Here is a 13,648-nt window from a genome sequence, read left to right as displayed (position 1 = left end):
AAGGCTACACATTGTTTATATTCTTACGTTGCTCTCGCTCTCCCTGCATAATCTGTTTTAGGAGCCTACAGTCTTTTTCAAGAGGCCATTTTGTCACAGTAAGTAAACTGATTGACACATGCTCTTTTCCTACTATGACAAGTCAAAATGCCTGCTCTAAAAAAGGCCCATATGTTCTAATAAATGTGCTGACACCTGATGCCACGCCTTTCTCTTCCAGGCCTATTTAAACCACAGTCCTTTAAGACACAAAGAGCCAAGATTTTCCTGATTTTGTTTAACTTATTTATCCAAATAGTTACATTGTTTGTATTTCAAATAAAACACTTGAACCTGGCTTGTCCTCTTTTCTTCACACTGAGATGTTTTGTGACAATACTGAACTGCAGTGGTGGAAAGTAACTAAGTATATTTATCAAGTACTGCATTTCAGTTCGGTTTTGAGGTACTTGTACTTTCCTTATACCCCATTACATTTCAGGGGACATATTGAACAAATGAAAACGCATATATTGTTATAGTTTAAGCTATACAGCAGTATATCAAATTAGTAAAATGAACCTAACCTTTACCAGCTGCAACATTAATCTATAAAAAATTATAATCTGAAATCGGCCATTCTGCATAATGACTACTTTTACTTTTGGTACTTAAAGTACATCTTGATGCTGATACTTTTGTACTTTTACAAAAACAACTTTTTGAATGCGTGACTTGAACTTGTAACAGAGTATTTCTACAGTGTGGTATCACTACTTTAACTGAAGTAAAAGCTCTGAGTTCTTCCGCCACTAACAGTTTCTGACCAGCCATTAAACTAACAACAGGGAACAAAGGAAAGCGATGCTCGTGTATTTCTTCCACGCGCACGCACCATTTGGCCACAATGGGCAAAACGACGTGCGCGCTCCCGCTGAGTAGCGACAAGATGGCGGTCGCCGCCGGATTAGGTAAATGTACGAGATAAATTTATCACAATCAGAATCTAAATTATCGTGTGAATTAATTGTCATGCTGTAGCTATAAAGTGTCGCAATGAGGTTGAATGTCTACTGACGCGTAGGCTTTTACTTAACATCGTAATTTAGCGTGTTAATGGTGTTTAGCGTCGATGCTAGTGAACCACAGCAGAGCTAACGTCACCCAACGATGATTCATAGCTTATTTGCGTATTTCAAACTAGAGTTAGAAAAAGCATTTGTCACAAACGGGGTCAGTGCTGTTTAATGTTCTGAACTGAGGTTGGTGCAGCAACATTCACCCTTCGTGTATGTTTAACTTGACTGTTTAACGTCAACAATGACGGCACGGTTTTTCTGTCGGAGCTCTCCGGCTAATCATGGAAACATGTAGAGTTATAAACGGAGCTCCAGTTGATCGGAGCCCAGCTGCTGCACCGTGCATCTGTCCGCGTGACTGTTTTGTTCGCATGGCTCGGTTAACGGTGCATCGTATATCACTGCAGAGGCCAAATGATGCAGCACCGGCGAAGCTAGACGCTAACATTTAAGGACATGAATGACGTCTACCGTTATGAGTGTGTGTCTGAATGAGCCATGTTCACCGGCTCACACCTTTATACCTCAGGGGGCTGGAAATCCTGAAACACTTGACATTTTAATGTGGCGTTTCAAGGTTTTGTAAAGTGCTTGAAACTATATGGGATGGCAAATATGATACAACACAGAGGATATAAGATCTCCATATTTGAGACACTGTTAACAGCGTTTTCTGACATTTTTCCATGAAAAAATGACTTGATGAACAGATTATCAAAATAGTTGATTATATTTCTGTCGAGTTAGTTTTCCTTTCATTTGATGTCCTTCTGTACAAAGCTGTCTCAAAACATCATGTTGGTTTATAGGACAATAACATCTAATCTAATGTGAAAAAACCATTTTAAGTATTCTGAATTCTGAGTATTTGACTGTATACAAAAATGAGTTTACCACAGCTGTAATGTGCTGGAAAAGCATGAAAGTGCACATTGAAATGCTTGAAAGGTGCATGAATTTGAGTTTGGAAAAGGTGTAGGAACCCTGATAACTGCAAGTCATTGCTCTTGGCAGAGGCTCTTGTGAATTTACAGTTTTGGTCTGATGGTACCTTAAATCCACTTGTGTTGGAAGTGTGCATGTGTGAGTTCAATAGTCTTACGTTTTGTGTCTTTCGTCCACAAACAGGCGTTAAAGTTCCTCGCAATTTCCGGCTCCTGGAAGAGCTGGAGGAAGGCCAGAAAGGTGTGGGAGATGGAACAGTAAGCTGGGGTCTAGAGGATGATGAGGACATGACCTTAACACGGTGGAGAGGGGTGATCCTTGGACCGCCAAGGGTGAGGGGTGCCACTTTTTTAACACTTGAATGAAGACTGTGCAGTAGGCATTTCAGAGAACAAACTCATATTAGTGTACGAAGGCAGATGCAAAGGGACAATGATGCTACAGTACATGTCAAAGTGAATTCAAAACAGTGGTACAATAAAGGACCGTAGAAAAGATAAAATATTGGAATATAATCTCACAAAACTGCAACAAGTAACATCATGAAGCAGAGTCACAGAATTGTTTAAATTCTTATTCAGAAATCAACATTTAAGCATCGATTCTTTAGACACTAAATGTAGTAATGACTTTCATATATATATATATATATATATATATATATATATATATATATATATATTCTTTGAAAATGTTCTTAGTTGTCTTTAGTTTTGGTTGACTACCTTTGGAGGCTTGGTTAGTACAAGTGCAGCTCAATATGCATCTGTAATTTATAGAACTAGAAGACAATTCAGTAGCTCAAGGAGCTTTATCAGAGGACTGTGGACATTAACGTATGTCAGACTACAGCTGGCACAGCCCACATATTTCCTGTTGCTATGGAGCTGGATAAAAATATCAATTTTTAATGGTCAGACCCAGAATTTGAGGTGTCTTCTCTGGTCTTGTTAAATATATTGATCCATGTGTGCTTGTGTTCACTCACCTCTCTCTACCCGTCTCTGTTCACAGACAAGCTATGAAAACAGGATGTACAATCTGAAGGTTGAGTGTGGGCCAGAATACCCAGAGTCTCCACCGTTTGTCAGATTTGTGACAAAGATAAACTTGAATGGCGTGCACACCTCCAACGGTGTGGTATGTACATTTTCTTCACTAGTTTCTCTTAATTCCCAACTTTGGATGCCTCAACTGTCTGCAGTCTTTTTAAAATAGATACTCCACTTGATCCTGTTCTTGCCACACTAATGAATACATTTGGAGAAAGAACATAATGCAGCACAAAGCATGTTAACACATTAGAGTGGCATGCATCAAAAAAGTTAAGGTACACACAATGAAGGCAAGGCTGTCGAATCCTCTAAAAGCATGAATTCTGGCACAATAAAATCAAATTTGTGGTATAAGCCATGTATATGTCCTCAGACATTTCAGGGTGTTTTCACACTAGCAGTTAAATGAGGCAGTTTTAGATTGATTCCCCACAAACTGTGTCTTATTCTTGATTTAGGAGCACAGAAAATATCATGCGAGGCCAACATGATTACACACTTTGCTTTCCCCAGGAGGGCTGCAGAGAATGTGCACTTGTTTTATCACTTCTACAGGAGTGGTTGTGTTCCCTTTCTGTCAAATGTGTCAATGCCCGGCCATTCATTGTTCTCCCCTTTCCTAGTTTATGTATGTATATCTTAAACATGCCCCAGATTGAGCAGCTGACAAAAGCTAATGTGAAAAGTTACCTGAACATAAAGGAAGTCACTTGTGAGCCCATGATATAGTAAACTATCTTAAAAGTTAAGATGGCAGACTCTTTCTGATGATTGTTTAATTTGTCATCCATCCTTACCTGTTCTCTGTCCTGCAGGTTGACATGCATGCAGTGTCTGCACTGGCCAAGTGGCAGAACTCCTACAGTATCCGGATGGTGCTGCTGGAGCTGCGACGGCTCATGACCTGCAAGGAGAACATGAAGCTTCCTCAGCCACCCGAGGGCCAGATCTACAGCAACTGAGCCCCTGCTACTTATGCCTCCATCTTTTTCTCCCTTTCCCTCCCCCAAATTCTTCTGTTTTTCTTTCATCCCTTTATCCCCATCCTCTCCGCCATGTGTCATTCCACCTCCTGCCAACACCTTGACTGAGCACACACACACATAACAGAAGATTGAAGTACACACACACACACACACACACACACACACACACACACACACACACACACACACACACACACACACACACACACACACACACACACACACACACACACACACACACACACACACACACACACACACACACACACACACAGCAGAAGACTGTAGTACACATAGAAGCACATTTATCTGTATACACACACACACACACACAGCAGAAGACCCATACAATAATGGATACATGCAAATATACATACACATAAATATGTATCACACACTTATTGAACTTTCATGAGTCATTCCAGGCCACCTCCCTCTCCCATCACTGGAGCTCTGGGTGGACACGACGCGACGAGGCAGGCGGAGTCCTCAGTCTACACCACATACGATCATTCGAATACTGTACATGTTACTAATCTTTTTTTTATTATTATTTGTTAAAAATGCAGATTGTACAATAACATAAATAATCTTATTGAGTGTACCTCTTTTGTGTGTTGCCTTTTTGTAACATTAGAAAACGGCCACTTAACATAAATTGCACATAGTTAACTAAACGTGCTATGAGATAATCTTCTTTGAAGGTGTTCAAATATTAAACTCCCACGAACGCATTGAATTTGGCAAAGAAATGTTACCTATGTATTTCCATGTGGCCAGATGTCTAATGAAATATATTCCTCAGTGTGTTTTGACATGGGCTTGCACAAAATAACTGTTCAAACGCAGTCCTGTTGTAAATGCATGACCGCAGCTCAGCAAGGATCACCTTTCGTCACACATGACTTTTTTTTTTGTTCCCTATTCTCTGTAAGAATTGTCCAAAGTAAACATTGTGTATCTATACCACTATATCTGATCGTAATATGCATAGTAGCATAGTATGCAAGTCTACTGTAGGTCTGCAGAAGTCCCAGTTTTAAACCATGCTTGAAACTAGAAGTGAAATCAGCTACCTCTTTTGGTCCTGTGTAACGTCAGAGGAATGAATCTGACCTGTGAAACTGTCTTTGCTACTTCATGTGACAATTTGTTTTACTTTCTCCACTTCTTTCATAAATCTTAATTCATGCTTTTCATGCATTTGTGTCGTTGTAGATCACTGTGTAGGTCATGAAAGTTTATATGGAGAATTTCTACATGATGACATGTCTCGTGTTTAAAACAGAACTTCTGCACTCAGAGACAACTATGTTTATTCACTTTATCTAGAATTAAATGACAACGTGGATACCACTCTAATGTAAAGAGTAAATACAATCCACTTAACACCTCAGGCTCACTAATTAGGACGCATCTTTAACTATTCACAGCCAAGAAATAGATTAGTTCTTACAACAGCTCAGTTTCTGCTTCCACATCTTTATTTGTATCATTTTAGATGTTAGGTGTGCTGTGGTGTAAGAAGTACTCAAATCTTTTTACTGAAGTAAAATAGCATTAACACAGTGCAAAAATACTTTGCTACAGGTAAAAGTTGTGCATTGACAGTCTCAAGTGAAAGTTGAACTATTAGTAGAAAAGTGGGATTATCAGATGTTTTCAGCTTAAAACAGCTGCCTGCTGGTTTACTTTTATAAATACTCTGGTTAATGCTTCTGCCACCTCTAACACCCAGGAGCGCTGTCAGTGAAAAGAAGTGTTTCACTAATTGTAATGCATTGGCATGTCTCCAGCAGTGCACAGACAGCTGTCACTACTTATAGCTGTGGTGAAATATAAATCAGTACATTTACTCAAGAACTGTACTTGAGTGTTTGCTACTCTATACTACAAGTACAATATTATATTTTTTTACTCCACTACATTTATTTGACAGCTTTAGTTACTTTGCAGATTCAGATGAACACAAAATATAAATCATGATTTATTATTAAAGGTTTGATGCTCATACTTCTAGTAAAGTAACAGATGTGAGTAATTTTCCACTACTGTTGTATCGTGCCATTATCTCCAAAGAAACCAGTGTTATTTTTTAAACAGGGACACTGTGCCTGCTTCTCATGGTTGTCTTAGATAAGGTTAAAATGTTTTTCATACGCACTTTAAACACAACCCTGCCACAGTGACAGGTGTTGCATGTATATATTTTTATTATATTATACTGTATACACACTACAAATGTGTATGTATATTTTCCATTTCATTTTGGCCTTTTTAATTAAGTTATGGTCTGTTGTAAAGAACTTTGTAATCTGCTGTGCTATATCGATAAACTTTATTAGTATATGTATTATTGTAGTGCTTAATGTCACTAAGGTTATGCTGACATGACAAAGTGAGTCGGGTGTCATAATGTCAGCATAACCTTTGTGGCATTAAGCATGGCAATAATACTAAAGATATAGTGTAGCTATACACAAGTCCACAGGCAAAATCCTAGTTAGATGGTGTGAGGTAAAGAATAGTAAAAGTTTTACAGAAATCGTTGTTGACCTGAGGGAGAATTAAAGTGAGAGGTAGAACTGAGAGCGTGTGAGGCAAAGAACAGATCGACATCACAGTAACACCTGTGTGAAGGACCAGATAATGAGAACACTCAAAAAAAACACAATAACGTCAACAATCATTTTAGATCTCATGACATTTCTACATGTTGCAGGTGTAACTAATAACTAACTAATTAATAATGACGTAATGTCATTTAGGTGAGTTTGTTATGGATGATGTTCATGCTGGATCACTGGGACACTTACAGAGAAACCGAAACATTATTATTAATTGCACATTTGTTTTTTCAGCTATGACAAGTCAAAACATATATATACATATACACACACACACACACACATATATATATATATATCTTTTTTTACATTTTTCTTTGTTTACCACCGTGAGGTTGACATCAGAACTATTTTGGATTGGGCCCCAAAAATTAGGCCCGACCCGACATGAACCAGAATAGTTTCTGTCCAAGCTAGACCCAAGCCCGAACCACGGCAGCAGTTTTGGGCCTGAGCCCGACTAAAAACGGGAATTTCCACAACTTTAAAAAATGTTTTTTATCCATGTGTGTAAGTTGATATCCTGGAAATGTTAGCAAACCCAACTCAATTCAAGCCTGAGTACATTTTGAGAAATAACAGCCTCGACGGACTCATGTTTCTGGCCCAATCATGTTCGGACAGTGAATCAAAGCTCTAGTTCACGTCCATGTTTTTAAGTGAAATGTTTCAACAGCTTCTGGATCTTCTCTTGGTGCTCTACCCTCACAATCCAACATGGCTGCACCCAGCATTAACAGTATTTAAAGCTTTATTCTCACTTCTGTCTTATTTGTGTCTCAATAAACAATCTTCTACCTGTGGACATGTTGCTACAGCGTTTGTAAGCACAAAATGCAGCAGCTGACATTGACATGTGTGTGTACAGCCTCACAGAGCCACTAGCATGGCTGCAGTCTTGTTAGGTTATGCACTTTAATTCATACTCAAGTAACAGAACATTGTTTAACTTATGGAGTATACTGTAAATGCAGATTTTTCCGAGCGACACAACAGCCTGTATGAGTGACACAATGAAGCTGTCTTATTTCCTGCTGTCATGTTGCAACATTGGACTCCTGCTCAGTGTCCGAGTGTGTGCAAGTGAACCTCTTAAGATCACAGTGTCAGATCACACCTCAGGCCAGCAGGGGCCGCTGCAGGTTTGGACAGTCAAAAACAACTATAGCACATTTCTGCTGGGGGAGGAAAATGTATGTCAGCTGAAAAGTAAAAGGGCATCTGGGAGTGCATCGAACTTGACCTAATTATGAGGTGGGTGCAGTTAAAGAGAGCTCAGTAGATATAGATACTGCCCTCTGTTATCCAGTGGAGCTGATCGACAGCTGGAGTGGACTCTGACCTACCCAGAAGCCCCATGTGATTCTCATCAGTGTGTGCATGTAACAACAGCCAGAGGAGGTCTGTAGCTAACCTCTACAGAAGATGACAGCAAGTCTTATTCAACGCCTCCAGGGACTGAAGAAACTTGTAAGTACATTCCCATGTCTAAAAGGAGGCCTATTTACTTGTGGGACCAGCAGAGAGTCTAGTTTTGTGTTCTTCTAGACCACATTTCCTTACCATTATCTGGAGTGATCACATTATTTAAATAGCTTCTCTGAAACCTTTGTGACAGTTTCTTGAACCAACATTGACATATCACATGATCATTTACACATTTTCTGACTTGTTTTTGTACATCATCACAAGATCAGTGTGAAAGCTACAAGCGTGCCAAGAGACAGAGTGTGGAGGCCCATATGGTTTGCCAGATTCCTCCACAACGTGTGAAAAGGGATGTGAAAATTGTATCAGCTGCTTGAAACATGAGTAGAGTTCTGTGGGTGTGAACTAATATGATACTGCTGCTAGTTTCTGTCAGGAGAGACTTGATTTCCCACCGGCTTTATCTGTGAATGAACGTTACTTGTCCTTGACTTGCTTTGTTACATCAATGCACATGAGGTTTTGCAGGTTTACTGATAATGTAACTCAACTGGCCTCGACTGACATTTGCTCCCATGAATTATCAGGGATTAGAGGTGTTTACAGTCTCTGCCAACAGCCAGGGATTGTGCGACACTTGAGTATTTTCATTTCATGCTACCTCATACTTCTACATCACTACATTTATTTGCCATTTGTTGACATATTATTTATTCATTTATTCATATGTTATTTTTTCTTAGTTGTCCTGGCCAAACTCAGCGGACATTTGATTGACAGTGGAGGGTTGTCAGCTGGTTAAGCTTACCTGGGCCCTTGGGCAATAAAAGCTGGCCCATGTGGTTCCTCTTCCTACAGCTGACATCCACCTTGCCTTCCTTTCTTTTGCATCTTCAGCGTCTACACAGCTCATATGCTGCCATGGCTAACATTATTGATTCCCACACCCCATTGCTCATTTGTTTAACTCTTGCATGCCCCCTAACATTATAACGACTGTATATGTGAGCAGAGAGCAGAGATAGTTTGCAGTTTTTGCAATGCAACTCCCCTTTGTCAGGTCAAGAGGACCGCCCCTCCTTTCATAAGAGACACAATGAATGCTCATCCACATGCTTGCCTGAGCCTTTGGCCTGGGCTCATGGGTGGCAGTGGTAACATGCTGATAGTTTTGGGGTTTATTCGGCCATATTTTAAGATCTCCATCTCTGAGGTTTCTGCCTCCACAACTTTACAGGTGGAGTAAATTTTGTTTGTAGTTCAAAATTTGGCTATCAAAATAAAAAAATTCTGCAGGCCTAGATACCTCATGATGTAAGTGGGAAAATGTTTTTGTTTCAGTGATTAATTCAAAACATTTATGAACATTTAAAACCTTACAACTTCTTCAACATATCAGGCCACTCTCATTCCCAGGGTGGTTTGTCAAAGCCCTCTGCGTTTGGCACTGATGCACCAGACTGCCTTGTGCGTCAAACAAATACCGGACTTTCACCCAAGAGACCGGGGTTCATGTCCCGTCCATGTCCCATGTGTCACAGTAGTTATGTTACAAACTCACTTATTATAACCTCACCCACGATCTTTTCCTAACCCTTTGTTGCCTAAATCTGACCACGTAGTTTAATTGAGTTCACAACACAAAAAATATGTGTCACTCATGTTTAAAACAGCAACCAGGAGCGTCATGCTTTTGTTGCACAAGGCTACCCAGGGCACTGACAAGTGACACTAAAGGGTCCTGACCAAACGGCAGTATGTGAAGAGTTGCGATGAGAATGAGCTGCATTAATGCTCCTGTCTTTTGGTTCTAGGTATGACACACGAGACGGGGAACTTCTTTTTCCTACTTCAGACTATCTTTAGACTGATCCAGCTGCACCATGGGTCTGCTCATCCACATGCTTGCCTGTGCCTTTGGCCTGGGCTCATGGGTGGCAGTGAATGGTCTGTGGGTGGAGCTTCCTCTCATCGTCAACACTCTCCCGGAGGGCTGGGACCTTCCCTCCTACCTGACGGTCATAATCCAGCTGGCCAACCTGGGACCTCTGCTGGTCACCCTCATGTACAAACTGTGCCCAGGTCGCCTCCAGGAGCGTGTTGTCATTTACTCCATCCTTTCCATCGGCATCCTCTCCTGCATACTGCTCGCTTTCTTCTGGGACAAGACTACGATAGTGGCCGGGATGTCACGTAGCACTGCCTTCTTCATAATCACTTTCTTCCTCTCTCTGGTGGACTGCACCTCCTCTGTCACCTTCCTGCCTTTCATGATGCAGCTTCCAGCTAAGTACATCACCACATACTTCATTGGAGAAGGGCTAAGCGGTTTCATTCCTGGCATCATCGCTCTGGGACAAAGTGTGGGCATTGCCAAATGTGTCAACTCCTCAGGAAACCATACAGGCGAAAACACGTGGTCATTACATACAGAGTATCTTTCTCCAAACTTTTCCACAGAGGTGTTTTTCTTCCTTCTAGCAGCCATGATGTGCATAAGTCTGGCTGCTTTTGTTGCACTGAACAGGCTTCCGCGGACGTGCGAACTGTCCACTGAAAACCTCGTGCCAGACGCTATGGCACCTGTCAGCTCCGGCTTGGAGAACCCCGGAGCAGAGACTGATGAAGAGAGCGTAAAATGCGAGGGCGAGGGGGCAGCCCAGAGCAAGCTCCTGCTGGCTGGCTCAAAACACTCTGTGTACCAGCTGACCTTCATCTACTTTATGGTGGTGTGGGTCAATGGTGCAACCAACGGTGTGCTGCCCTCTGTGCAGACGTACTCCTGTAAGCCCTACGGCAACCTGGCTTATCACCTCTCAGCTGCTCTGGCATCAGTAGCCAACCCAGTGGCTTGCACCATTGCAATGTTCCTCCCAAACAGGTAACAATGATTGTTGTATGATAGATTCTTCATCGAAGGATAGATTCACAATTATTCTAGTCTGCTACGTGCCCATAGAAACATTAAAACAGGTTTTAGTTGCTGTAATCATTCTTACTGGACACTAAGAGATCCCTTTCTAATGCTTTTCCAATGTAAGCGATGGGGGACAACAACTACAGTCCTCCTCCAGTGCAAAAATATCCCAAAGAACTTCTGGGTTCTGTTCCAGAATAAAGAAAACCTCATTTGAAATCCTGTTGACATCGGACATTTTGACAACGCTAATAACTAAAAGACAGTGACCTTTTTTAGCAGCATTTAACAACATTACCCCTAAGCCTCAGACCTTTGCAGGTAAAACGTCACAAAAGAGAGAAGTCAGTGGGCAAGTTGTGTCTGTAAATAACAGCAGGACAGAGAGGACTGATCACTTTTAGGTTTATGGGCAAGACCAAGGCTTAAGTGCCAGAAATGCTGCGTTTGTAAATTTTCTTGCAGTTTCTTTCTGTGCACAAACAGTAATTGTTGTTTAACTTCTTTAAAATAATGAAGGTTTTAATTTCTAATAGTAACTGTTTTGCAAATTTGTCTTAGAATACAGTGAGTAAACCTCAGGAACCCAAATCACAGAAGCTAGTGGAACGGAGGCAACAAATGAATGTCTTTGGCACATTTTTGACACGTTTATGTGGTATAATAAAAGTTTTATCTCTAAGAGGATTCTAGATTCTAGGAAAGTGCTGCTGATAACACACCTCTGTTGTTTTCAGGTCACTGGTGTTTCTTGGCGTGCTGACGGCGTTGGGGACAGGATTTGGCAGCTATAACATGGCGATGGCAGCTATGAGTCCATGTCCTTTGCTTCAGGGGTCTGTGGTGGGAGAGATGATCATTGTAAGTGAAACAGAAACATACTGTGCGTGAAAGAACAGACACTGAAAACCTTTCTCAGTGGTTTTATCAGGGAAATAACTGTGGCAAAGGTCAACCTCTCCTTGACAAATGACATAAGTGTTGAGTAACTCTGCTCAATCTCATAACTGAGGATGAGGACATATTTGGGCTTGTTCAGACACAAATTATGTTAAACATTTCCCAGATTATGATCTAGATGATTCCACTTTGTTCTTTTGCCCTCACTAGGTGCTCTCATGGCTCTTCTTCACTGGAACACTGTCTTATGTCAAAGTAATGGTGGGTGTCATCCTGAGAGACCAGAGCCACAGCGCCCTGGTCTGGTGCGGGGCTGCGGCACAGATCGGCTCGCTGGTCGGCTCGGTCACCATGTTCCCGTTGGTTAATGTCTACCAACTGTTTAAGTCAGGGGACTTTTGCAACACTAAATGCCCGTTATGACAGTGAATCTGAGAACCACAGCACTGAGGAGGCTGGAGACACTCTCAGTTAAAGCAATAGTTTTTTATTCTGGTAGACAGTTAGATGAATATATCGATGTATCGAACATATCTAGCTCTGTCTAAAGATAAGAAATCTCCCTATGAGCACTTCTAAAGCTCACTAATTAACCAGTTGATCTTGTTTAATATATGCACAAATCCAAATAAATAAACGTTTTAGCTGTGGAGTTACGTACTTCAACCATTTCTTGGCAACCATCATAGTTGGAGTGGATTGAACGGATTAAATAAACAAGATAAAGCATGTTAATTAGTGAGCTTCAGAGGCGCTGGTAAGCAGCTGTTAAACTTTGGACAGAGCCAGACTAGTTTCCCTGTTTCCAGTCTTCATGCTAAGCTAACCAGCTGCTGGTTCATAGTTAACCTACAGACATGAGAATGGGATCAATCTTCATGTATTTCTCGGCAAGACAGGAAATAAACGCATCTCCCAAAAATGTAGAGCTATTCTACTAAAGTTCTTCTGTCAGACTGAGAGTGTTGCATCTTTCAGCTTTTTGTTAAATAAGTGAAGTTTTTGCATTTATATTCTTTCTTTGCAGCTTTGTGATTTTTACACCTTGTTTGCATTTAATGTTATCAGTGTTTGTGTTAAAGTCATTGAATACACCATGATGGTAAAAGCTATTAACCTGTATAAATATTAAATATAAGAAGTTCAACACTGGCCTGCAGCTCTTTTATTCATTCCGATACATTTGTCTCAACAATCATGAAAGTCACCAAATGTGCCCACTAGATGGCGCAAGCACACTTCTATATATTTAAACCCGTCACACCACATTCTGCAGGAAACAGTGATCACATCCTTGCCCATAAGAAACATTTATGCTGTGCACATGAAAAAATAAAGGAGTTAAAATTTATATTACACATGTAAGCTAAAGATTTAATGCTGACATTTCTACACCTATTTTACGGCATGTTTCCTGTTAAACATGCATGCAACTAATAAAAACAGGTTGTCAATGCATTTTATCACTGTGAATATGAGGATATGGACAACTGCATGTAGTTTTATACTACCAGCTCCAGCTCAGGAGCAATCAGTGGCATGTCTACAGTATAAACATAGGCATACAATGCAGGGAGCAACATAACAAGGCACAACCTAAGTCCTGCTGTCCGTATTTGCAAAAGCTTTAATATTTCATTTCATGTTGAATCGTTGTTTTGGACAGTGTTTATTGTATTGTTAGGGGTACCAAGTGGTAAATCTACCCAGGAACTGTACTTAAATACAATTA

The 13,648-nt window shown here is 40.7% G+C and overlaps 2 protein-coding genes across 3 annotated transcripts; both read left to right on the top strand.

The window, feature by feature from the left end:
• Positions 1 to 886: 886 nt before the first annotated feature.
• LOC310951872 (ubiquitin-conjugating enzyme E2 variant 1-like) lies at positions 887 to 4,316 on the top strand (the record flags this gene model as incomplete). Of its 2 annotated transcripts, none has more annotated exons than XM_083920332.1 (4): positions 887 to 950; positions 2,187 to 2,335; positions 3,018 to 3,143; positions 3,874 to 4,316. In XM_083920332.1, the coding sequence occupies 4 exons, from the start codon at positions 887 to 889 to the stop codon at positions 4,018 to 4,020; spliced, it is 486 nt and encodes a 161-aa protein (XP_083776458.1). In that variant the 3' UTR covers positions 4,021 to 4,316. The 2 variants fall into 2 exon arrangements, with proteins under 2 accessions (XP_083776458.1, XP_083776459.1); XM_083920333.1 differs by having other exon boundaries at positions 918 to 956.
• Positions 4,317 to 7,926: 3,610 nt separating this feature from the next.
• On the top strand, positions 7,927 to 12,430 carry slc52a3-1 (solute carrier family 52 member 3-1). The gene is made up of 4 exons (XM_083919356.1): positions 7,927 to 8,141; positions 9,914 to 10,980; positions 11,754 to 11,877; positions 12,127 to 12,430. Exons 2-4 carry the CDS (start codon positions 9,983 to 9,985, stop codon positions 12,337 to 12,339), a joined length of 1,335 nt encoding a protein of 444 aa, XP_083775482.1. The 5' UTR covers positions 7,927 to 8,141; positions 9,914 to 9,982; the 3' UTR covers positions 12,340 to 12,430.
• Positions 12,431 to 13,648: the final 1,218 nt, after the last annotated feature.

The sequence above is a fragment of the Echiichthys vipera genome (genome assembly GCF_963691815.1).
Source record: "Echiichthys vipera genome assembly, chromosome: 9".
NCBI classification, from domain to species: domain Eukaryota; kingdom Metazoa; phylum Chordata; class Actinopteri; order Perciformes; family Trachinidae; genus Echiichthys; species Echiichthys vipera.
The sequence above is the reverse complement of the archived record's forward strand: the minus strand, read 5'-3'. Positions and strand labels throughout refer to the sequence as shown.

Coding starts and splice junctions, on each gene's coding strand:
- slc52a3-1 (XM_083919356.1), top strand. CDS start 9,983: ATGGGTCTGCTCATCCACATGCTTGCCTGTGCCTTTGGCCTGGGCTCA. Junction 10,981..11,753: donor GCAATGTTCCTCCCAAACAG/GTAACAATGATT, acceptor TGTTGTTTTCAG/GTCACTGGTGTTTCTTGGCG. Junction 11,878..12,126: donor TGGTGGGAGAGATGATCATT/GTAAGTGAAACA, acceptor TGCCCTCACTAG/GTGCTCTCATGGCTCTTCTT.